This window comes from Antennarius striatus, chromosome 23 (assembly GCF_040054535.1).
Source record: "Antennarius striatus isolate MH-2024 chromosome 23, ASM4005453v1, whole genome shotgun sequence".
Classification (NCBI taxonomy): domain Eukaryota; kingdom Metazoa; phylum Chordata; class Actinopteri; order Lophiiformes; family Antennariidae; genus Antennarius; species Antennarius striatus.
The window spans coordinates 5,618,490-5,645,982 of record NC_090798.1 but is presented as its reverse complement, the minus strand read 5'-3'; the positions used below and the strand labels follow the sequence as shown (position 1 = coordinate 5,645,982).

Below are 27,493 nucleotides of genomic sequence, written 5' to 3'. Positions count from 1 at the left end.
GTTAAATAAGCACCACAGTGTCTCAAGATATTCAAGAAAAGCTCTGACCTCTTTGTATAGTGTGTGTTATTAATGGTATTGAAGAATGTACATGAATTTGCTCTGCAAAGCTGGGTGATTTTACCATTCCGCTGGTACGCGTAGGCTGACGCACCCACACAATGAATAATCCCATACCTTCAATCAATTCTAATGTGTGGGATTTCAGAGACCGTATCCTTTCTGATTCCATACTGATCTTTATATTTGTTCACATGTGACTGACATTAGATGAGCTCCATCAGCCTAAGAGTGACTGGACATTCATGCAGTTGGGTAATGACAGGTAATGATTGACATGATCTACAGGCTACATCAGCAGCAAATGAAGTGGGTTTTATTTGGAAGTTTTGGCATCAGTCTAATGGTAGCCACCTGTGGTGTGTGAGATCTGCTCTGTTCTTTGTATCAGCCCCCGTTAACTATCAATTGGCCAGTTTAGGAAGAGGGAAGAGATACTATGAACCTGTAATTGTCAGCAAACACCCATTTCTTGGAAAAGTCACAGAGGTCCATGCCTTCTTCAATCACATGTGAGTCACTGTTCAAGTACCCTGTGAAAAAGTTGAAAGTATTGTGACCACTTGTTTAAATATTGATTAATGAAAAGCAAAGTTTGGCGTGTACTTGCCAAAGTCCGTAGTGGTAGGCCAGAGTAAATTTGAGCACGTGGAGTCTGAGTGCTGTACAAAGAACATTCATGTCTACATCCAACAGCATAAAACAACTATCTAAGTAATTACAGAGTATGTGAGCTGCTTCTAAGACAATTATCATGTTGGTAGGATTTATTTCATTTGGGATAAAAACACACACGAAAAAAACATGTCATGTTATTATTCATATTTGCAACTATTAAAGCTGCTTTCATCTCTTAAAACTGCATAATTCATGTCGCCCTTCAATGATGTCCATCAACAGCTTCAGGATATAGAGGAAGTATTGACTGAGAACCCCCCCCCCCCCCGCATTTCTATTTCATTTACATTTGCATTTTGTATTGTATTGTATATTATTTAGTCTCTCCAGTAATTCCACTGTCTGATGAAGTCACATAATTGGAAGCACTGCTCTAAGAGATGGGGAGGCTTACGCGGTAGAGAAATGACCGATCAGATCTCTGGCAGCAGTTCTGTTCTGCCTTTCTGCATTCGGCATGCCAATCACAGGCTCCCCTGAAACTGTCACCATCTGTAGTCTTGTGATAAAACAACACAATACAGAATGGGATTTTATTTTGAGTGTCCAAACTGTGCAAACCTGTGGAACAGTGAGTTTGTTCAAACAACATCTCAGTCATGACCAAAAGCATGCTAACTTCAATTTGTGTTTAACCCATTTGTGAGCATAAATTAATAAATTAAGTATTTTAGTACATAATAAATTATTTCACTGAAATGTTTGAGAAATGACATTATTTTTTTAAATTTTTAAATCTTGTGTTGATATTTCAGTTCTGTTTAGCAATGATGTGTAGCTTCTTCTGCAGGCAGTTTCTTCTGAGGTCAGCACGCGGTTGAATTGATTTTATTTAATTTTATATTGTTTATATCTTAATTTCATACTGTTTATATTTTAGTTACAGTTAAGTATATGTCCTGTTAATGCTACACTTGTCTGTTAGTGTAGTGTATGTCGTGTTGTATGTCCTGTGATGTCAGTGTTTCTTTATTTCCTGGTGTTTATCTATCTATCTATCTATCTATCTATCTATCTATCTATCTATCTATCTATCTATCTATCTATCTATCTATCTATCTATCTATCTATCTATCTATCTATCTATCTATCTATATATCTATCTATCTATCTATCTATCTATCTATCTCTCTATTCCCCTGCATTGTTTCAGACAATACAGGGCAAAGATTATTTGGTAATCTATGTAAATTCCCACATCTCCAAGTGTAATGACTTTTTAGAACCCCCAAACTCAGTCAGTTCTCCAAGTGCAAATCAATCTCATCTGCTTAACGTTTATTTGTTAACCCTGTAATTACCAAAGGCCTGGATATCACTCTCCAAACCAACCAAAACAATAAAGCATCTGATTTGAAAAAAAATAATTTGATGAATAACCTACTGCTCCTTCTGCTATGAGTCTATAATTAACCCCTAGAATACCTAGAATAACCACTGACCATGGCCCCATGCATATCTTTCTTTCTATGCCTCATCTCAATGTGTTTATCGATCTGTGTTTGGTAAATGTTTTTTGGCAGTTCTTCAGACGTCATCAATTTATCTAATATGGATAAAATTCTATCATTCCAATGATAAGAAACCTTACAAGAGTTGCTAAAGATTTATCTTGTCCTCCATCCAGAAATGCATACATTATGCACACAACCCACATCCTGGCAGCTGAGTTTAACTTGTAGCATATGAAAATTGAAGAAATGAAACAAAAACCACTCAACACAGTCAAACTGGGCTGCTCTCAAACCACAGATGAAGCCATTTGAGAGCTAACATCTTATTTAAAAGAATATTGCCAAGTCTTTTATAATATTTGTCTATCTCTGCGTTACCATCCATGAGTTAGAGGAAACTAAATACTGTATAACGAAAAAATCTAGCTGGCCAGCACCCTGGAATGAAGCCATTCTAATTTGGAGGCTAAAAACTCTTGATGCTTAATTTCCTAATGACTCACGTCCAGGCCCAATTTCCTGAATATCTGATGAGTAGAGACGTTGTACCAAATACCTAAACATAAAAGAAATTAACAAAGAATATTCCTTCTCCTTCATGGTAAAAGCCAAGCAAGGAAATTGACATTTATCTAAGAGCCAAGGGTATATTTTCTTGATGTAGCATAAAAATACAAGGAACACAAAATTCCTTGGAGGTGCATAACGTCGCATATTGAATATTAAATAGAGTGCAACAGATAAGTCACATACATTTGGTACATGAATTACTAAATTTGAAAAAAATGTAGCCACCGACAGGGTGGTAGTTTTTTTAAAATTGTATCGTAATATAATATAATATAATATAATATAATATAATATAATATAATATAATATAATATAATATAATATAATATAATATAATATAATATAATATAATATAATATAATATAGTAACATAATGCAAAATTTTCAATTTGTGTGTGGGGAGATGCATGTGTGTGTGGGTAATACAGAGAGATAGAGAGAGAGCTCAAGTTACACACACACACACACACACACACACACACACACACACACACACACACACACACACACACACACACACACACACACGCACCAGGATGAAGTGGCATATTTTATGAATTTTTATACCATCCATTATTTGTACAGAGGTAAAGAAGTTTCATGAAATATTCATTAAGCATCTGATGTCATTTCTAGATGGAGAAAGGGAAGGTGCAGATGCAAGACGAGAGGGAAAATAGTGCAGGTTGGCACCAAAAAAGAAAAAAGAAAAACTAACAGGAAAAGAGACGATACCTGTAGTCAGCACCGGGTTTCGAGTGATGCCTCTTTTAAAGACCAGTGGGGTTTCCATACAGAGTGCTGAATGAATAAGCAGGGAACTTGTGACTCCTGATTCTCTGCTGTCTCCCTCTTCAACTTAAAAGGGCTCAGCTTACGACTTCCCCATCTCTCATATATCAACCACCTCCTGCTTTACTGCAATGAAGGGTTGGGGCTGCCTGTTTGGAGGGATTAACAAAGAAATAAAAAAATAGAAATCCAGTCTCAGTACATCTACTGGCTTCCTGTCTACATGAATGTCTACATTTGATGTGACCTCCTAATTTCTAATCAAAACTTTGTGACTGAGAGTACAATTTGGTTTAATTTGAAAAGCAGAAATGTGTTTTTGGCCATAGTGCAATTATTATTACGATTACAGTACTGGCACTTGTGTCTGTGATTTCTCTGTAGATGTCATTACTATTGGTCCTGCAATGAACTGGAAACTTAGGATGTACCATCTCTCGCCCAAAAACAGCTGGGATAGGCTCCAGTAAAACCCATTATCCATGATTGAGATATCAAGAGAAGATGAGACAATCTGTGGCTGTCTCATCTTCGAGCAGATGAATGAATGAATATTAGTAATATGCTTTAATATGCCATATATGTTAAAAGGCAAGAAAATGTGTATTTGTGGTGAAATCTCCAAAGAAAATACATTTGGATTGTTTAACACTTATGCTATTAGAGACAGTCATGCAAATGTTATTCCAGATCAAGTTCCAAAATTCCTGCTGTATGCTACCCCCAATCAGCAAAGTAACTTTAATGTAACCATGCTAAAAGAGAAAGAAATAAACAAACCAGACCACATAACTGATGGCCAGACCACATAAAGAAACAACTTCACCACTGGAGCAAATGGACTCACTGAGAGAGGCTAATGTCCCTATCAGCTCTGGCCCAGCGTAGTTTATGCATTCTGCCAAAAGCAGTTGTAGACATAGTGCACTCAAATAGACCTGGGTCCAGTGAATGACTACAACAAAAACCGTGGCTTCTGAAATATATGCAGCAGCCCACATATGTACAAACAAGGTCCTTCATTCACAAGCAGAGGCATTCAGAGTGATGTTGTGATGTGGTTTGATATTTCCCACACTTAACAAAATGTTGTGGGTGAGTCTTTGCTTTAGGATGGTTGCAGAAACGCTTTTGCTTTTTGGCAACATTGTGATAATTTTAGTGAGAAAAGGGATGATCAGTGGGATAAAAAAAAAACTTCCACAATTTGGATATCTGGATCCTTACATGCACTAATCTGTACAAAGAAGGGAAAGTACTCTTAATAAGAGTTAAGCAGAACTGCATATGACAGTTGGATGTTTACAGTAATGGCTACTAATGACAGGATTATTATGGGGTGAAAACTAATGAAAAGAAAGGGCAGAAAGGGCCGGCCTGTTGTGGCAGCCAAATAGTGACAATAACCAAGCAGGGAAATAGCAATAACAAGATTCCCCATGATGGGTCTCCTCTGTCCCCCATTAAGACTGTTGTGGTAGTAAATAGCAGGTAAATTGCTCTCTTCAGGGTCTTTGGGATTGCTTAATGAACTAATGGCTTGTGTTACAATCTACTACCTACTGATACAAGAGTAGAACTCATATGTTCTGGTAATATTGAGTGTATTCATTAAATTTCCTGCCCTGTGAAAATTCAACATCTGCTTGTCAAGCTTTATCTTTACAAAAGAGCATGAATTTAAAGCTAAGAGATTACTAATACTGGGTGTCAGTACAGACCTTTCCTCCAAAAAATATATAGATTTCCCTCTGCAGAATGAAACTGCAGGCTAGAAGTGTGCAATTGCAACAAATTGGCACACCACCTTTAAGTGAAACACGCTGTCCTCCCTGGTTCTTTTAAAAATCAGACGCACAGCCGAGAAAGTCAATATGAAACAAAGAGGTTCCGAGAAACCACAGGTTGTAGCCACTTATCAGCAGCATTGCCGCCTGTGATGTCATTCTGTGTATGAATACATTCTCAAACAAGCACAAGAGAAAAAATGTTCACTGACAGAACAAACAATTTTTTTTTAAATTTTAGTATTAATAAAACATCAACGGTTGTGTTGCCTGTCTTACATGCTTGTCGTCTCTTCCATCCTGCTCAAGTAAGACATATTGCACTACATTTGAAAGTGCTTTCACTTTTATATGATGCTTAAAAGAGTTCTAAATAAATATGGTTTTGAAAATCAAGCATTGTCATTTCCTTAGAAACTTATCAAAGTTCCGGGCATATTTACGTAACCTAACCCTGCTTTAAACTCCTTCACATCTATATCCCTTACATGTCATGATTTGTTCATTAATATTCTCTAACAAACTTCTGAGGTCTTCACAGGACAGTTACATTTACACTTTGAAATACACATAGGTGGATTTTACTTGTTAAATTCAGTTATCAACTCACACACCCCACACATACACACCACACACATCATTTTCCTAGTATTTCACAATCACGTGTTATTTTGTGTTGGTCTATCACATAAAATCCAAATAAAATAAATTACTAATAACTACATAAAAAAGAGTGATATTTTTGCTTTAATCCAAGACAAAATGTGGTTAAAAACAAAACAAAATAAAAGGAGTAGGAATCCATTGCACTGTAAAGCTAGGTTTTATTCTAGACATTTTCCTCTTTGTAGTTTTCTTTCTAATGGGCATGTTAGCAATGTCATGTTTGTTTGTTTGTTTTTTTAATGTATATTGCTGTATATATGAAAAACTGGTTTCACTCTTTACATCTCTTAATTGATGATAGGAATTTGTGGAGTGAAGAAAAAAAATACTTTGATTTTTATCTCTCTTGACAGCGAGAAAGTGCCGCTAAAAGCTTGTTTCAAGTATATGCAACAGAGGAAAGTGCGTGTTAGATCAAATCAAATACACACTGAAAGAGACATGTTTGCCCTGCTGTATTAAAACCTCTGGAGTTGAAATATCATTTCCTTCCACCCGTAGAGCTGGAGATCACAGGGTTTAAAGACATGGAGGTTTTGATAATGGCTGATTCTCAGATCAGGTGAATTTAGATGCCTCTTTCTGTAATGACAATGGGACATGGGCCAGTAAAAGGGGTCAACCTTTGGAGAAATTTTACTGAATTTGCTGGAAACTACCTGATGCTAAGGAAAAGGTGAATTCTACAATGACGACACAGTAAAACCAGGTCTCTCCTCAAATCTGTACACCAACCTAAGAAGCAAACTGGTACGACTAAACAATCTCAGTGAAAAAAAAATGTTTTTATCATTTAGTGGTAACAATCATAGAAATATTATGAAGAATATGTTCAGTATGTTGTATAAATATGATCTACAGTATATACTGTAACCATACTTTTTCTGAAATAAAACGGGAGTATATGTAAACAACAGACATTCTTCTGGATAATGTGGCAAAACTCAACAGCACCAAAACCCAAATCAGCTGAAATGCCAATAGAGTGGAACCTGTAAAGAACAATATCCCAAAGAACAGGGGGATTTATAGTTGATTTCTTATAAGAAAGTTCTAAGACATTTGGATGGATTGGTTTTAGTACAGTGAACCTACTAAACTGATGGTCAATGTGACCCTGTCTTTCTATACTATTCATAATAATCGTCTTGAATTGTTATATGCTAATCTTTGGGTCATTTGTACCGGGTAGGAGTCAGACAGTATGATCCCTGTCCTTAATGTAACAGCCCCCTCTACTGACCTCATTAGTGGAGCCACATTCTCTTTAATGTGGTGTCTAAGCTATAAAATTCCAAGGTTTACAGGGCGACTCTGAAATTGAGCATGAAAAGACTTAGAGCAGCAATGAGCTAGTCCACTGGTAAATCTCTTTGTGAGTGCACTATAGACATGTGTTTGGTTACTAGACCGTATCTATAGTACATTAAGCTTTGTCAAGAAGTTCAATCTGATGCCGTTGACCTGCAGATGATAAAGGTCCCTCTGCGAAAGGGCTCTGATTGCATTAGTTAAAAAATCAGGTGGCAGCCTGAATAAGACAAACAATAAAAGTGACAGGAAATCAGTCAAGCTATCAAGTAATCAGGCTTCTCTTTATCATAGAAAGAAAAATACAGAGGGGAACCATATGAACTTTTTTTTTTCTGTACTTGCATTAACACAGCCATTATCTTGGTAAATAATTATTCACAGTGTGTGTGAATGCTGATTACTGCTTCCTCCTGTTGTGCTTAATAGGAGGCAGACATTCACTCATCAAATATGGATGAAATGGATGTTAATGCTTTCCATCATGGCACTTAATCAAAGTCTTCAGTCAACAGTATAGGGCAGGTAGAATGCTTTAAGGGGATGGTGTGGAGATGATTAGAAGCAATGATCACATTGAAAAAACTGAAGATATCAGTGCTGTTTAAACAGTGATGTATGGTTCTTGGAAAAATATATGTGAAAACAGCTTTCATGATATGTAACAAATGTGTAAAGACCATAACTTCATGGAGACCTCTATATCCATCTTTTTCTCTCAATCTTTATCTATATATAAGGAGATCTACAAAACATTTTCGTCTGGGTCTGTAGGAGCACCTGAGCATTTTGCTTGATGCAATAAAGTGCAACAATTTCCCATATCCACCTCTACCTAAGAGTGCTCCCATTGATCCATGTATATTGTTGCTTTTCAGCACAATCACCATCCCAGCAGTCACCTGCAGGCTCCTTTTACATACAAGAAGTTTGCTCATCACTACCCAATGCCTCCATGTAAATATATCTGTAGGGAATGATGGAAATCTGAGCCTGGACACCAAACTATTGTATATTCTGCTGTGATAATAAACATTTCAAACTCATGAGAAATCTGTAGAGAAAGCTTTAGGTCACTGTTGTTTGTAACCTCTTGAATATGATTGGCAGGTACTAGCCTCCAATCATCTAATATTGTGAAACTTCTCCTTGTTTAACAAAGCAAATTCTTTTCTCACCACACCTGAAGTTACAGGTTATTTTCCTCCCATTTTCTATAAATACATACATTTATTTTACAATAGAGTGAGGAACTGCCTCACAGTATTGCCCCAATCAGGTATTAAGTTTATGGGAGGCACGTAGAATATGTACAAGGAAATCCACCATCAGCTCCATCTCACAAGTTTTGGGAACAAGCCAGTTGTTAATAAAAGTGGAGATCTGTATACACACTAAAACCTGCTTCATCTTTACAGGTAGGAGTTGTAGATGACTCTAGACTATTTCTTGTGATGTTTTATTCACACCTTGGTACAACTCTGTCTATACATATGTCTTTATGTATGGTAAATGGTTATTATGCTTTTGTATTTTCCCAGAGTGCATTTATGCATCGGTTTTCAACACCATTATCTTGTGTACTCACTAGCCACAGTGATGCTCGCAGGTCCCTAACTTGACAATATGTTATAACCCTACCATATATTTTCTTTTAAACTGAATGAATGAACTGGTGCCAAATGCAAAAATGCACACAACCAATTACTGTGCAAGTTTAGTATGCAGTACTCATTAATCCAGAGTAAGACAGACAAACATGAACTACAGGCAGGAGAAAGGAAAAAAAAAATCTTTACAGTATGACTAACCCCTTGGTCCACACTTGATCTCTACTTGTCTTCAAAAGGCAGGATCAGTGTCAGGCTAAGGTCAGAAAGTAAAGAAAAGAGGCCTACGGGGAAAGCGGATGAATTTTTACCCTCAATCACAAGATGAGATCGAGTTCAGGCAGAGGACAAATTGGCAAGTAGAAGGGTTTGAATGAGAATATTGTTATCAAAGTAAAAACAGACAAATCTAATGGATCATATCAGAGATGGGCAGCTTGTTACGGCAGCATGGAGAGCTGCTGAAAACCTGACGGTAATTCAGCTCTTCGATTACCTCTACCCTTGTACCTCTTTCTACTATCAAAGTAATTAAGTCAGCCAGTATATGGACAGCATAAGAAAAATTGTATAACACTGTACAAATGACACATTTCTGAAAATATGTGGCTTACATTTTTTTCCCCTTTTTTAACAGCTTACACTTGGAAAAGGAAAATGTGCTGAATTACACAAAAAATACCATCCTGAGTATTTTATATTATGGAAAAATAACTACTGTTCATTGAATGCAATGGCCTTTGTTTTAGAACACCATTACATGAGGCAATTAATATGCATGGACTCTGGGTGTTTACTATATGCTGATATGGTCCTCATTATAGGTGTTGTAAATTCAGGGTCAAAGCTGATAATGGGTATTAAGGGGCTTGTGTTACAGAGTGGTTCAAGAAGATGCTACAGAGACAGCTCATATCTGCTTTAGAACTGATTTTTTTTTAAAAAATTGTCTGATTTTGAGTTTGCGTTAGGACTGATATGTTTGTGGAAGTCTAGAGACAAAGACTGACCATGGTGGTGTTAGTCGCAGTACAAACATTAAAGCAGCACAAAGGGCAGGTACTCCGCGAAAAGGTGAACAGGAACAGAGGTGTCAGATATAAGACTGGAGATGGGGCAGGGGATTAGCATGGCTACCACGTTTACTAACCTGACAACTAATTTGCCCTCACATTTCAGCAAAAAGGTCAAGCAAACCTCTGGCCAAGTTTATGAATAGTGCATTGGGTCACTGTCGGGTCGCTGTCTGACGAACAGCAGAAATGGCAAACAAGGAAGGTAGAAGGTCTCTTCACTGACTTGGTGGGAGTAGGTAAGTTTCTCTAGTCAGTGTCCAGATGGGAGATGCACTACATGTGCTTTAATCAAAAGTGGATATCTGACCTTTAAGGCATCGATTTTTTTTAGAAAATCAGGACCTAGCACATCAGAAATAAACATGAACAAAAGCATACTGAAAATAAAATAATGTCTCCCTGATTGAAGAGGCATTACCCTCAGGGAGTTTATGGTTATGACTATGGAGTAAATGTGCTTTCATACAATTCTCCATTTTCCTATCTTAAGAAAACTGCAGCCACAGACTTCCTTTCACTTGAAGTTGTGTCTCCAACTGCAGTGCCACCGCCTCTTCAATTGGAGGTGGTGGCTGAGTTCAATTTTAAACAGCTGGCAGTTCCATCCACCTACACTGGTCCTGAGAGCCAGAGATATGGATGCAGCATTCACACAGAAAACAGGATAGCTGAAACTTCTCCGGATGGTGTTGTGTTAGAGCAGGCAAACTACAGCAGGCAAACCACATCCCGCAGGCCATGTACAACCTGTTAGGCTTGTAATCTGGCCGGCTAAAACTTGCTTAACTTGTTAATGAAAAAAATGAAGTTGTAAAGTAATTTTTACAATCAGCATTGCATATATATGCTTTTAAAGATCTGTTAAAGGTCAAAACTTTCATATAATGTAATGGTTTTTACATGTCATTTGCATTAGTGCAAATAAATACTCCTCCATCTGTTCTTAATTGTCCTGCCTGTCAAATTTTAGAACTCTGTGTGACCCACCACTCAAAACGTTTTCCCACCCCTGGATTGGAGGTATCATAAGGCTCACCTCCCCCTGCTAAAGTCAGAATATTAAATACAAACAAAATAGAAAAAATAAATAACAAATTAAGTATTGTACTGTTCAAATAAAATTCTTAATATTACAGCGTAGACTCTATTGACTTGAACATTTATAAAAAGGTCATATTTGTAAGAAAGCTGCTGCTGTGTTATCCATCCGCTTGTTGCACTTTTAATCTGCACTGAGTCTGGCGTGGGTAACATGGCTTTAAAGTTGGTCATCTTTAATTGTGACTCCTACTATGTTCCACAGGACAACGATCAATTTCCAGAATGCTTCCTGTCCAGATGAGCCGAGTCGCAGACACTTGTTCAATTAAAGGTATCAGAAGAGACCTAACCACTTCATTTTCAGCAAGCTGGCCCTCACATTGATCAGTCTGTCTGGGACCACTCACAAACAGTCTGACAGCTTAATCTGGGTCATGTGCTTTCACAACAGACATGTCTTTCATGCACATAGTCTCACATAGTCTCACACAAATTCACATAACCAGTTTCTTAGAATGACTCAGCTGTACCCTGTATATTACACAGGAGCAAGCATATTTATTAGATAGTCTGAAGTTAGCAAAAGAAGACTGAACAAAAGGGAGAAAGAAGTGCTTCTTGGGGATTGGATCTTTTTCATTCATTGCCAGCTGTCGACCCATGAAAACAAATGGCCGTCTTTCTATCAGCTTCCTGTTGAAACCTACAGAAATCAAATTGCTGGGATAGATTTAAAGGCTCAATCTGGAGTGCAAGCTTAGTGGCCACCTGTGGCACAATGATTGGTACACCACTCATGTAGTATACACTAAAAAATACTGAAAAGAAACAATTTGACCTCTTGATGCCAGCAGTCATGGCTGAGATTTCAAATAAAGGTCTTTCCAAAAACAAGTTATACTGGCAACAGAATCCCCTTGCAATAACAAAAAGAACTGGGATTGTTCCAAAGCAAGCTGATGATACCAGTGTTTTAGCTGCACTACCACTCACCCTTCACACCCACACACCACACACACACACACACACACACACACACACACACACACACACACACACACACACACACACACACACACACACACACACACACACACGCACACACACTGCACATACAAGTGTTTAACAACACCATGTGAATGACACTTGTTTGACAAAATGAATCCATGGCCTAGCTGAGAAGTCATTAACAGTGAATCCTACTGAAGTATCTGGGCCATGTCTCAGCCTGCTGGTTTGACACCACAGCTCCAGAGATTTCTCCCATTTTTTTTTATCCTCAGTCTCTTTTCTCATCATCTCATTTCTTCCTCTCTTTGCATCAATCTCCTATGTTCTTTGACCATTATTTGCTTAAAATGTCCTCACTTGACTGCATCCTTTTGTATGTCTCCAATTTTATTGATTACATGCTGAGAAAGGAAACAATCCAGGCATAAACCAGCCTCTGAGGGATCACTGAGGGTTTGGTATTAAAGCTCCTTCTCTGGCCCTTGCAGCATTGGAAAGACCACAAATAAATGAACAAGAGCCATAGGGAGTTAGGCTTTGTGGAGGCTGCTCAGCAAATTTATGGAGTTTCTGATAAAAAATCATCATAACGCTTCACGGCACCAACAGGGGGAAGGGAAAACTTGAGTAGGCAGGGATATAGCAAAAAGGACAGGCGACTCTATTTTCCTCAGACATTACTATTTTGTTTATCATGAATTGGCCTGAGAACAGCACACAGTGAACAACAAAATGCAAGTATTTATTTATGGTCCTCAAATTCAGCAAAGGTTAGGAATAAATACAAAACTGAGGAAAAAAAATCAGGGTGACTGAACAGACATTATGCATCATGACAGAGATGTGATGCTTGTGATCAGACAGAAAATATGATGGGACATGAATAAAAATGTGTTGAAAACAGTTAAAAAAAAAAACAAAAAAACAGGCCTGTTCAACAACTCAGCATTCTTATGTAATCTGTGGCAGGAGCGAGGCAGTGATAAATGAAGGAAATTGCCAATTTCACACCAACTAATAAAACATTGATTTACAGCAGAAGAAGGAGAAGAAGAAGAAGATTGCACCGGAAAGTATTTGGTTTTAATTATGTGACAATGCCAATAATATAAAATCCTCCACAGATTGAAAATGGAGGCATTCAGACTGCTGGTAATGTGTTTAGAAGATGCTTTCAATATGATGTTTATGAAACAGACTTCACATTAACAAAGATTTGACCTCTATGCTCTATCATTCAAATCAAAGCCTCTTAAAAGTTGTATTACATTCTGCTATACTATTTATGGAACATAAATGTAATTTGAAGCATGATTGTAATTTGACATTTTTAAACCAAACTAACTTGCACCATATACTGTATTGTGTATATATATATATATATATATATATATATATATATATATATATATATATATATATATATATATATATATAAAATATTTGTGTAAATAAAACTTGACAACACCTGAGATTGTGAAGTTTGAAGCCGTCACTGTAGGAAAGAACTTGATTCTTTGAGCCCAAACACCTTGACTTATGTTGAATTTGCCCAAATAAATTGACCTACAATCTGTAACTTCATTAAATGATGTGAGTACAGTAATAAAATACTGAACTTTGCGTCATCAATGTTTGCAAAAACATCCCTGTTACCAATATATGCTCTTTAGGAAACGTTTCAATTTTATCCAAATTAATTCAAAAAGTGTTGCAACATGTTTTTTGTTTGTTTGTTTGTTTGTTTGTTTGTTTGTTTGTTTGTTTTTAATGAACTTGATGAGGTTAAATTTTGTAACACTTGAAACTGAATAGGTACCAAAAATGATATAATTTTGGGATTTTAAAGTGTGATTATTCATTAATTTATTTATTCATCAATTTATGTATTTATTATTCAAGCAAGGTCATATGAAATTTTTAAGATATGTTCTATTTAGAGGCAGAAATACAACTGGATCAAGATTGTAACCCAGATTTTTTTTTTTTTACCTCAAGCATAAAGAGTTTAAATATTTTCATGGCTTGTCGGTCAAGAGCTTTGTATTCCTCTGTTAGAATTATTGTCAAAGCTAACACAGCATATTGTCATCAGTATAAATTAACAATAAACTAGCAGATGAGGTATGCAACAGCCATTTCTATGATGTGTTATGTCGAGTGAGATTTATAATGATAATTATCATTCACATTTACAGACACTGAGTTAGCAAGAGATAGAGGAACATAACAACTGAGCAAGACCTGGATTGGAAAAGACCACTGAAGGAAAAATAGGTAAGAGATGGGAAGAGAAGAATACAAAAAGATGGATGGAGCAACAGAATTACCCCTACTTAGATCCCAAAAGAATATTTTACATTCCAGCAGAACGAGGTCCTTAGTGGCAAAACAAGCTCACTCAAGTGTTACCATTTTCCCATTAAGACATAGAGGGAGGGGTGAGCAGAGAATGCCTCTGTTCCACATTTCCCCTCTTTTATTGGTCAGTCATTCATCTCTCCAACCTATTGATCTCAATTTTACCAGATCATTTCTCTCTGCATTGCCTCAGTGCTCCCAACAGTCATAATTGTAGATTTGCTAAATGAATGTTGAGCAAATAAAACAAACTAGACAATTGGGACTAATGTTCACCTCACGAAGGCATCACAGTTACTAGTATATTTACTTCAGTCTGAGTCAGAGACTAAGTCAGACAAGATTAAGTGATGAGTAAACGCACCATAAAAGACATGCATGCATCACTGATACAAATAGACTTTTGTTTTGGCATCAGCGTGGAAGTGAGAATGAGTCTGAGTCCTTTTATTTTCTATGCGCTGGCTGTGGGCTGAGGGACAGGCGAAAGATGGACTTTTCACTGGGCTCTGCCCAAATGCAATCTCTCAGAATGTCACCTGGTCGGCAAGGTCTCTCAGCTTTGCAGTCAGTGGCATTTCATAGAATAATTAAATTTAGAAGAGGTGACAGGTACACAACAGGACTGTTGGAAATTCTGGAAAAATGGCAAGTTTTGTGTAGAAACAGTTATTAAGAAGTGACACTTCACAGGGGTAATGGACAAACATTAAACTTCCTATGCATGATATTCCAGTATATCAGTAAATAATGGTCTAAATTTACATAATAAACAATAATAGATGGAAAAGCCTATCCCAATACAGAGCTCTGTCATCAATTGCATAGACATCACCAGCATTGCTACAACAGAAAATAATAAGTTGCAAAGGGCTTAGAGTTCAAACACACACAAGTATGACAGTTTGGCTTCACTATAAATAGTCTCAGCAACATTTTCAGATCAGACTTTTCTACTTCACTTTTCTCATCATGTCATTTTTTATAATGTGTGATTTGTATTTTGTTCTTGAGTCTTTTTAATAAGAAATGACTGGCACTGATATTCAAAACAGACATATGATAAGACTGAGATATGAAGTCTCTCATGAAATAATCATATTATCTGTTAGTCTAATCTGTTTTTGTTGGGTCTGTAAATGCACCTTTACCTATGTTAAATACATACAGCACCTTACTGACTACATTCTCTTTTCATAATGTCAACCATTAAAACTATCCAAAAGAACAAGGTCAAACCTTTACAAATGGAAAATAATAGATGCTTGGAGCTTTGAGCCAGACTCACATAATTGGTGGTGAAAATATTATTTACCTTTTAAAAATGCATGTCATATATGTAAAAAATGAGTTCTGATCTAACGGATGGGGAAATTAAACCAGGGTCCACTATTCCCTCCTCTGTGTTGTCAAGGCAATATCCCTCTCAGTGAAGCTGCATGTCATTGCTTCCTATAGTGGCATCTAGCCAATAAACATCTGAGCTATAAGGTCTACCAGAGGAGTGATGAAGGTGATCTTGATGAAAAGGAGTGGACAGCTTGAAGGAGACGAAGCAATAGGTACTAAAATAACAAAAATAAATAAATATAACCTGAAACAAAAGGCTGATGAGAGAGAGATAAAGCTCTATAAAAAGTTAAGGGATACTGGGAAGGAGGGAATTAGTGTGGTTGAACAGAAGGACTGAAAATAAAGCAATATTACTAAAACAGCATCCCTGACTGGGCATACATTAGCTGGTGACATCAAATTGAGAGGCAAGGTAATATAAACTCAAAAAAAAACATAACCCCAAAGTCCACTGGGAAATGCTTAAAAGACTCAATGTTTCTTTCTTTTTTTTTCTATTTCAAAAGCAACAAAGGCAAAGACAACACATTTCCATTTTAGTACACATGAGAAAGGAGTACTTTGAAGAAAGTGCTGAAATCCCTTTTAAAGCTGACTGTGGTATGTCACTGTATGACAACAGAAGTGCTGAAGTGGGCAGAGAGAACATTCATCTAAAGCGGCCGGATTGAAATGAAGAAAGTATCCACTGAAAAACCCTGGTGTTATTCTGTCACTTCAGAGCATGGAGGCATGAATGCGGCTCCAACCATTAGCCACTCAAAATGGTGAAAAGAATATATGTGGGAACAAGTTTTGTGTGGATCTGCTGTTGACATGTATAATTATTACAGTCAATTCCATATTCATACGATCTATGTCTAGTGTGTAATTATCACATGGAGGCTTGGATGCATGAATTTAAGGGTTACAGTACTATATTAGTTTTATATAGTCAGAGGAAAACATAACAATAAAATAAAATCAAGCAACAAAAAAAAAAAAAAAGATTTTGGTGTACATTTAAACACATCAACACCATTCAAACCCCCAAGCCATACTTCATCCAAATAATTTCTTCCTCCGTTTACTTCATATATTTAGACTTTGTTATTGTAAAGCTGGAAAGTAGGAAGAAGAAAAAGGAGTGAGAGCTGAGTGGGGTGAAATTAACATCTTGTGAGAATAGGCATGGCCAAACTTCATCCTCCAGGATATGAAGATTCATAATCTCTGTGCAACATTTGGTATAAACTGGGCAGGAAGAAACAACATCAAGACATCCTACTGTCCGAAGACTCTTGAGCAGTACATCAGCGAAAAGAAAGACCATTCAGCTCTGTTTTCCAATGAGACTGCCATGTGCATGTTTGGTTTGTTCATTTCCTGCTTATTATCTCAAGTGCTTAGACGAAAAGAGCTAGCTGGCAATTTCCTATAATTGATCACTTTATCTGAACACTGCAAATCACTTGTGCATTCAATGAAAAATGTAGTTAAGGTTTATTGATTGGGAAGCATAAAGAAATTGTGTTGTTATGCTACACCGCTGTATAAATAAATGCCGGTTCTCAGTTGATAAGTCTGTGTATTTATTTTTTGTAGACAAGGTCAAAACAGGTTGCCGCACAGGTGGTCAACCTTTAAGTCACAAACATTTAATATAGTAACTACTATAACTGTTGGAATTTGATGTGTAAGTACAAGCACCATTTGTTCCAGAAAATCTAGGTTAATACCTCACTGACATCAGGACCGTTACTCGGCATTTCTTATTTGCTTCACTGTGCATGAATGTAGAACACATCCCATGATTTAAATTTATTTTACAAACCATAATCTGGTTTGATTGATCCTATAATCTCTAATAACTGCAGGCCCCAAATATACAATTCTGTGTCTTGTCAACATCAAATATTGCATAATATATTATGGAGGATAAATTAAAAATAAAATGCAATTGCCCTTCCCTCAGGGTTAAGATTAAGGTTTAGGCCAACATGCCTGGTTCAGAGAAAAAAGCTTATTAGCCTTGATCAGATTAATTAAGATCAGCGTGGTCAGCTCAGAACATCCTGAACCCAAACACATCAGCTGGCCTCAGAGCCTTTATTCACTTACTGTCCAGTTATTTTTATCTCATGGTGTTCATGGTCATGGTCCAGCAGTGTATACCAGCTGGAAAGAAAAAATATAAATAGTCATAGTTCAGCATCTCCATGTTTGCTGCCCTAACTACCAGAAAATCTCTTCAGCTTCTCTATACAATAGTTTTGTAAAATTCAGTATGTCATCAGTGATTCTATGCAGCACCCTGGAGGAGAAAGCACTCAATAAAGTCTGGTGGATCAGAGAGGGAATATGCTTTACACACCCAATGTTCATGAAGCCTATGTTAAACTGTCATATTAAACAGTCTTGATAAAATATATTTTCAGAATTGTCAGATCAGTTGTTTTCAGAGGCAAACAAAGCTAAGCAGTGACCAGACCAGAGAAGGTTTGATTGCACTGCACAAGATAATATTGCATCGTACTCTCATTACTGCACTTTAACTTTGTTCATATCAAGTAGCTGTTTGCTGCTGTATTAATACTGAAAATGTCAACTATATGTGGCCTATTCTAGTTCACAATTACGGAGTTAAAAATAAAGTATTGAATACATCTACAGTCCTTTGTCATCCACTCTTTTCACCACCTGGTCCAGCATGGTGTTTAATTCACAAGGCAAGGACATCCATTTGGCACTTTGCACTCTCCCATTAGTTTCCTGATGTTACAGTGGCTACCTCCAGGTCATAAGCCCATTCACTGACCTCTTGGTTACAACTGTCTACTGTTAATGTAGTTTTTTGTTAGCCCCTCGAGGAACACCACTGCACCACACAACAAGGTAACCTGTGCTTACACAACGAACCTATACATCCCTGATGGAGTCCCCTGGGAAAAAAAAAAAAAATCCTCTTCAGAGATGGTGATACACGGCTGGCTGAGGTAAAAACAGGTCACCGTAGCAGGCAGATCATCAATCCAGGCCTTACAGTGTAACAGCAAGGGCCACTAGACCCTTTCAGGGGCACGGGTCTCTCTGGAGCTTTCAATGCCTCTCTACACCATCAATCTCAACCACCCCTCGAACACATGGTCAACGACACTAATTAAACCAAATACGCTCACAGAGAAATCCTGAATATAGGATAAAAGGGTCCAAAAGCAAATGGAGGGTTAGGTAACAGCAACAATGAGCCATAATTTTAATCTATTGGGTTATCTTCTTATTGCATCGAACATGAGTCCTTGCTCTAATTAAATAACATGGCTATGGAACGCACACATTATTAGAGACTGTTATATTTGCACCCTTCTCAGTTCTACTAACTGAGAAGGTATGTTCAGTGTCAAAAGAGGGATTCATGAAAACCCAACGACCCTGTGGTGTGCTGGTGAATCATCTGGGGTGTACCCCCACTTCTAGCCCCTAGCAACCTAGGTTAGGATCCATCGTAACCCCGTCACCCAAGAGGTCAACAAGTAGCTGTAAATAAGACAATTACCTTTGTCTCATCTACAATAAAATGGATGGATGGAAACCCAATGGGTGCTTGTGTATTAGAGTTGCTGTTGAAAACACCAAACCCTTGGCAGAAGAAGAGGTGTACACCTCACAAACAGCAGGTAGCCCTCATAATTAGTAGACAACAGTTCATGGCATAGTCAACAGCCCCATGAAATATCAGCATAAAATACATCAAACGGGAAAACTGGAAGTGTGGAGCTTAACAGCTCAGTCTCAAACAACAACATATTTGGAAATTTGCTGTTTTACTTTGTACCAAAAAATAACTGTGTACACGTGTTATAAAGACCAGTTGTGCTACTCAAATTTGATGACAATTAAAACGAGGACAGACAGATGAGGGTCAACTTCCTTCATTTTAATAGTAAAATTACTCTCTTGCATTGCCTCCTCTGTTCATTTTCTAACTCTATCTCCCCTCTTTCTCTCTCCACTCCCCTCTCTCTCCGTGTATCTTCCCCTGCTCCCTCTCAAAGCTTCCATAGCCCTTATTGTACTCTGAATCCATCTAGAGGGACCACTCTATAATGTTCAACTGCCTCCATTTATTCCTGTTCCTACCTCCTGCCTGACATTTTCCTATAAAGGGCGTCAGTAGAACTGACATGTGGTCCAGCGTCAAGGGCACACACACACACACACACACACACACACACACACACACACACACACACACACACACACACACACACACACACACACACACACACACACACACACACACACACACACACACACAGTCATTAGAGAGGGCTTGTGGCTTATATACAAGTAATCTGTGGAAATGTCAGAATTCAAATAGGTTTTACTGATGTAGCTGACGACAATGAAACGATGCTACGATGTGATTTTATACTTCCAATAAAATTCCGGCAAAATAAACAACTCACGCTAGGTCTACAAATTGAAAAATAAATGAACATTCAGTTTGCTAGCTTTAAAGAATACTTGAAGCCAGATAGTGACTTTCAAAGTTGGATCACCTCAAACTCAGCATGGAAGAGATGGAGCGCCATGAAATGCAGACACCATGAGACCATTTCACTTTTCAAAGCCTAGATACAAAAATGGCATTTTACTGTCTATCAGACCGTGCGATGAGACTGACAGACGTTAACCAGTGGATACACCTCTGCCGGAACAAAGCAGAAAAGAGCCAGAAGCAGCCTGCAGACAGACGAGCTTAGGCTGATGTACCCATAAAGCCTGCTACATCTAGTACTGGTTTAGTGCCTGACCCAAGGGCTAATGAGTTCCCTCAGGGACCCTGACTGGTAGCATTAATTTACGAATTTCAGAGCTAGTACAGGGAAGAATTCAGGGAGACAGCATCTCAAAAATGCCATGCCACATTGTGTTAACTTCAACAAATCAATACTAAATAAATAAAGTTATACTCTACTCTCTCTCTCTACTCTACTCTATACTCTACTCTCTAAATAGTGACAAGAAATTGCCAGGCTATATTCCCCACCCAGATCACTAACATTGAAGAAAAAACTGCAGTCAAAAAAATAAAATAAAAAAAAGACAAAATAAAATAAATAGATAGTATTGAAATCATTTGACTTGTTTGTGTGTCTTGCTCAGAAACAGAAATTTAGGCCCCTGGAAGTCACTTATAACCGCAGTCCAAAGAGACAATGCTACTCCAAAGAGAGAGGTCTGCATCAACAAGCAGCCAGCATCACCATCCATAGTGGTATGAAAGGAAGCCATCAAAAGGCCAGGAGAAAAAAAATATTGGTATCTTACCTTCAACAGCATACTCTTCAGCTGCAGGGAGAGGTCCACAGGAAATGCATGGAACAGAGAGAGAAAAGGCACAAAGAGCAAACTCAGTGAATGTTTATTCTATTGTTTTTTTTCTACAAACAAATCTCAATCACCAGTAAATCTCTGGATGTTGGAGATTTAATAGTAAAGCAAATTTAAACTTTGTTCCTGGGAGAGATATCTATCTATCTATGTATACAAAACCCTGAAAACATCACAAAAATATTATTCTCTTTAAGACGTGGTCAGCAGCAGCATTCAGTGTACCAAAAATACTGTAACCTGCACTACTTTCACCTCCTAAACAGAGCAGGAGCCTTCAGTCAAAGAAGATCTCCAACTGCGAGGCCTGACGTTCCCACACTTCTCTCTGGGTCAGTGATACAGGCGGGGGAAGTCAAAGGGATCAGGCTCCAGCTTTACTTGAAACAGACTGAGCTCCCCAGCAATCTAGAGCCTCATTTTAGAGATGAGGTATTATACAAGTAAGTATACTAGACTGTAGCTTGGTATACAGTCCCTGCAGAGAGTTTGATATTTTGATCTGCTGATGTAGCTTGTGGCCAGGGGTCTTTGAGGGACACTTCTGTGTTCTACCACAATCAATGACATTTTGATGTTACTGTATTCAATGAGTTTGCCTGCCGCAACATTAGTAGCTGCAGGCATTTGTTTCTGTTCTACAGTTGCATGTAATTTATGAACAACTTAGGGCTGCGAACAATGAAGCATAGACGGGCTGAGGGCAGAAAGAATCAATTGCAGAAACCCAGCACACATATTTTTCAAGCTGGCCAATTCAAACTTTTGTACGTTTACTCATTCAAACATTAGAGGAGGAATCAATTCTTTCTAATTGGTCCATAGCAGTGACGACATCATCATCACTGTTGAAATGAGAACCACTGAGCTTTTTTTTTATCAAGCGGACCATATTGTAGCCTGAAGGCTCCAAAACAAGCATACTATTTCATTCCTAGTTCACATTCATGGAACTCAGTCAAATTCACTGAGTCATTTTCTAACATTTGAGTCAAGAAATCAGCACAGCACTATACTACAATTTGTGGGCTGCAGTCAGTCCTATGATACAAGAAGCATCAACAGTTTATCATTAGGATGTGATGACAACAGAAGTTGGTTAAAAATCTCAAAAACAGACCAAAAGGCTGAAAAATAGTCCACAAAATTTCCCCAAAATGCCAACAGCAATTTTTCGTGAAAGGGATTCACTGAATGCAGGTTTTGAAATTCATCCACGCATGAACTGAATCATATTATCAGTTAATGACTTCTCTTCCAATATGGGCTTCTATGCAGGCATCATTATGGAGCATTGAGCTTGAACAACTATATTATAAATGTTTGAAATCACAGAATAATCACTTTGTTCCTCTGTTTTACTCCTCATAGAAAAAAACTGAAACAACTCCTATTTCATTTGAGGTGAGTTAAGTCTGGAAATATGATTATTACCAGTAAGTCAATATTAAACATTATTGTGAAGCTATAAAGAAATCTTTCCAGGTGTAGGTACTGCTCTCTGGACTACAGAAGGAACACCAGCTTGCTGAGCTGGAGTCCATCCTGAATGAGAGAGTGTTTGCCAGGCTGAAGAATAGGAAATGTGTTGTCTGATGTAGAGTAGCCTTGTTTACATTGTATTGTTTCTATAATCCCTGGCCATGACTCTGCTTTCCTCTCGCCTCATCTCTGATCATCATCCATCATCCTCGCTTTCATTGTGCCCCCTTCAGCTCCTACCTGTCCCTCCCAAAAGGATGTTTGATGTTGTTTATAACATCACCGGCCATGACATGGTCTTTTGCTTCCACTAATCCCCAACATGGTCTCTAATCTTTTCTTTTGTTCTGGTCCCTGAGTCTGTCAAAACTCAGCTTCATGTAGTAGATAACAGAACAAAAACATATTTGAAAACACAAGAATGAATCTTTTCAATTGTCTGGATTCTTGATTCTTTGGATTCAATAACTGTTTTAAGCATTTTCATGAATGGAAACACATTAATATAAAGTTGTGTATTTTTTTTCCCTTTAATAAGTAACAAGCAAGAAATGCAGGTTCCTGCTGTGGGTGCATTACAGCAAAGACAGACAGAAGTTTTTGAAGTTCTCCTAATTATTTGTTCTTGTTCCTTGCATATCTGAGAAAAATTATAAAATAAAAATTCCGGAAAATATAAAAACAAACTGTTACCCGGGGAGAGCTTAAGTCCAACATGCAACCATGGAAATTGAGTGAATGAAATCCTGAACTTGCAAACAGCATCAATACTTTCAGTACAGCTTCTGAAGTTTAATTTAAGAAAAAAAAAAAAAAATCAGACCCCATTTGTGATGGGTGTAACCATATCAGACATAAAGCATAATTTAGTTCCTTATTAACGATCCCCTTGAGGAGCAACGTTAAAGTGAAAATGGACAGTGATCCTAATTGTTCTAAAGTGTTTCCAACTTGAATCTTGAAACTTGACAGTTATTCCTTTACATCAGGCATTGTTTCACATGAAATACTTGTAAAATCAAGCCTTAGGGAAGAAATGCACTTTCAGTCAGACACTTAGCGGGCAAAAGCCCATCTTTTCATACTTGTTCTTGCTATCTCATTGATACTTTTCAGCAGTCTTTACAACCCAACATTTATCCCATAGCTGGTTTCCATGAGGGTGTATTCCACACAGCCTCAGGCTTTTAGCTCCATGGGGAAGTTGGTATGTTCAATGTACTTTGCGATTCATTTGGGAATGTAGGGAATCCCTTTTCAGAGGAAATAACCCCAAGCTTTCTAATGTATATGTGATGCTCTGGTTAAAAAAAATGAAGCTCATCGCTAAGGCTCAGATCCCATCAAATATAAAGCCGAAGAACTGTCTTTCAAAGACCAAACTGCTAAAATGCGAGCACAATTGTATTCAAAATTATATCATTCATAATATTTTCAGAAGATAAAGAAAATAAAACACAGAGATAGTCAAATGGCATAATTCTAAATCTCCCAGTTTGGGATAAAGTCTCTCTCTCTCTCTCTCTCTCTCTCTCTCTCTCTCTCTCTCTCCTCTCTCGATCTCTCTCATTCTCTCCTCTCTCTCTCTCTCTCTCTCTCTCTCTCTCTCTCTCTCTCCTCTCTCCTCTCTCTCTCTCTCTCTCTCTCTTCTCTCCTCTCTTCTCTCTCTCTCTTCCTCTCTCTCTCTCTCTCTCTCTCTCTCTCTCTCTCTCTCTCTCTCTCTCTCTCTCTCTCTCTCTCTCTCTCTCTCTCTCTCTCCTCTCTCTCTCTCTCTCTCTCTCTCTCTCTCTCTCTCTCTCTCTCTCTCTCTCTCTCTCTCTCTCTCTCTCTCTCTCTCTCTCTCTATGTATATATAATTGGACATGCTTCCCAATACATATAAAACATATATAAGAAGCAGTGCAGAAGATGATTTTCTTCACCAGTGAAACCTCAGGTGCTTTGGAAGCAAATGAGACTTTCAGACCTAATCCTCTAACTATAACTAACTATAGCTAACTATAGGATTTTTCAATGGGACAAAAGCACTGCTGCATAAAACAGAACATCCTCTATCGCCATATTCTTGTTTTGTTGGTCAATTCACCATAATCCAGAAACAGGATACAGACAGAATACATTACATTTGCAAAAATTGTAATAATTGCCTTAAGAAATGCATGTTCAATATAATTGAAACATGTTTTAGAAGTACATTGAAAACAAACCATGCAGGGAGACACCATATAAGACATGACTTCAAAAAGAACGTGACCAATGAAACTCTTCTCAGATCTATCATGTTAGTCAAGTGTCAGTCTGCTTAAAAGGCATGTAGCCTTAGAAATCAGTCAATGTGTGTCATGATCTATTAAGACTGTTGATTACTTTTTCAAATAATCATCTATACAGAATAATCTCCTCACAGCAGCAAGTAATCACAGCGGGAGTTCAACACAAAACAACAGAGCAAGAAAGTGATCTCTTTATCGGCTGGGGAACACATCAATCTTTCTCCACCACAAGATAAATTAAAGATAGCTAAATATGAGATCAGCAATGCATCTGTATTCCTTGTATTTTCAACAGGAGAAATAAATGAGCATACGCACAAAATGAAATAAATGCATACTGGATAGAGGTAAGTTACATAATAGTTTGAATTAAATATGAAATTCATTCAATACTATTCATGGAGAGTTGCAGCAGTTTGTTTTAAATCACTTGACTTGAATGGTATCAACTGTATATTTAGGGCATGGGCAATGAACACGATTACACTATGTTATGTACTTTTTTTTTGTTTTCTTTTTTTTTTGTCTTGTCTGCATGTATTCTCATAGTTCAACCCCATAGACGGGGGTCAACCTTTTATGAGATCAGTGCTTATTTTAGTCTTGCAGCAAAATCTTTTATATATTTTAATGCGTGCATGTGACCATCACCAGTCCTCTCTGGGAACTAAATTGTCAGTCTTTATTAGAATTTCCGATTGTGAGCCAGACAGGGAAGTGCTGTACCCCTGTGAGTTAAGGGGGAAAGCAAAAGCTTAGACAGGGAGAGAAAACACAAACAAGGTAGTGGATAGACAGGCAGTGCTGTTGGAGTGGAAAAAGGTTTAGGCTGTTTTATTCTATCTTAGAACTGCTATTTCAACACCAATGTTACAAAACATCAGATTAGTGGAGGTCCTGATAATATAGAATAGGCCACCAGAGGAAACCAGTGTAGGAGGAAGATAGAGGGCATATTATTGTGATGACTGAAGTGAGACCAATCACATTCTGACGGGACCAAATGGTTCTCAATAATTGGACTCGACAGGAGCTGGTAAGCCCTGACCCAACATGCATGTGTGATGAAACCAACACCCACATAGGCTACCAGAACTCAACAGGGCCACGCCAGCCGAGCACTCCCAACCCCGGCAGCCAGGAGCACCCAGAAGCCATCACCTGAAGAGCCACCGGGGGCACCGAGAACCACGCAGACCCAGGGATCCAAAGGAGGCAACGGCCGCCACCGCCAGGGTGCACGGGACAGGCCCAAGGGGCATGGGGCAGGGAGGCCCCCCACCACCCCCAGCCATCTCCCAACCTTGTGCTCATGTGCTACCTAGTGTGGGATGTGGTGCATTAAACGTCTGAAGGGAACCCAGCGCTGTCCAGACTACTCCAAACATCACAGGGCCCCCTCCAAAGTGTGTGTATGTATGTTGCATTAAAATTGGAGGATGGGGGAGGTAAAGTGAGGTGTATATGGGGAGGATACAGTGCCCTAGAGCACTGCAATCCGCCCCACAACCAATCCCACTGCCCTCACCCCCAACCATTCCCAAAGCCCTAACTGTGCCCTGCATGTGCCTAAAAGTTATCATGTATAGTGCAGTGTGAGATATGTGTAGTGAACATTAGGAGGCCCGGCCCACTATGTTATGTACTGGTCTGTTAGCAAGTAGAATGAATTGCCAAAACATTGCATGGTTAAATGTACACAAGTAATACTAAAAATAAATATAAAGTGCACTTCAAGAAATCAAAAAGCAGAAATATGAATGAATATTTGGCCATATGAAAATGGACCATTTGCTTTCCAAATGAATAGCTACCATCCATCCGTCCGTCCATCCATCCATCCATCCATCCATCCATCCATCCACTTGGACTGGGACAAGTCACAGAGGCATCAGACCTGGGTATCCTAAATATCAGTGTTTTCAGCAACAGTTTACACTTCTTACTGAGGGATCCTGAGACTATCCCAAGCCCAGATGAGATATGTGATCCCTTTGCTGAGTTCAGGGTCTAACCAAAGGTCTCACCCCTGTTTGACGTGGCCCAAAAACATCTAAAAGAGGCACCCTGGAGGCAGTTTAATCAAACCACCTTTTCAACATGAAGGCGCAAGGATCTAGTTTTAACTCATTCTAAATCTAAAACTGAGTCCAGCCACTCTACCAAGAATAACTGTGCTGTCGGCTTGAACACATCTTACTGTATTTTTTCAGTCATATAGGGTAAATTACCTGGTAATTCAAGAAGTTTGCATTATTTTTCTGCAACTTTCTCTTCACCACGGTTGTATAGTAACCTCTTTACTGCCATAACATCTGTCCATCTCTTCACTCACCTCAACATACTGAACTCTCCAGAGTGGGCAGTCTACCGATTTCTGGCAGAGAAACGTGTCCTCAAATTAGGAGGTGTTAACTGTTATGCACCTCCACACTTGGATCAATACTTACTTCAGGACAAAAAAGATACTTGATTTGACATGTCTGTCCTGTATTAACCCAGTCTGCGAAACTGAAATGCAAATAATTATCTCACATGGCCTATGTGTGACACTCTATTTGAAATTCTGTGATTTTTGTATTTGGAGTGTCA

The 27,493-nt window shown here is 38.2% G+C and overlaps 1 protein-coding gene across 4 annotated transcripts in view; it reads right to left on the bottom strand.

Annotated features, from left to right (window-relative positions):
* Positions 1-27,493, bottom strand: part of nrxn2b (neurexin 2b) — a 581,101-nt gene that overhangs the window by 449,734 nt on the left and 103,874 nt on the right. For all 4 annotated transcript variants that reach the window (XM_068307857.1, XM_068307860.1, XM_068307859.1 and 1 more), the window contains exon 3: positions 21,084-21,104. In XM_068307857.1, coding sequence (XP_068163958.1) covers positions 21,084-21,104 — 21 coding nt within the window. The remainder of the gene's footprint in view (positions 1-21,083; positions 21,105-27,493) is intronic.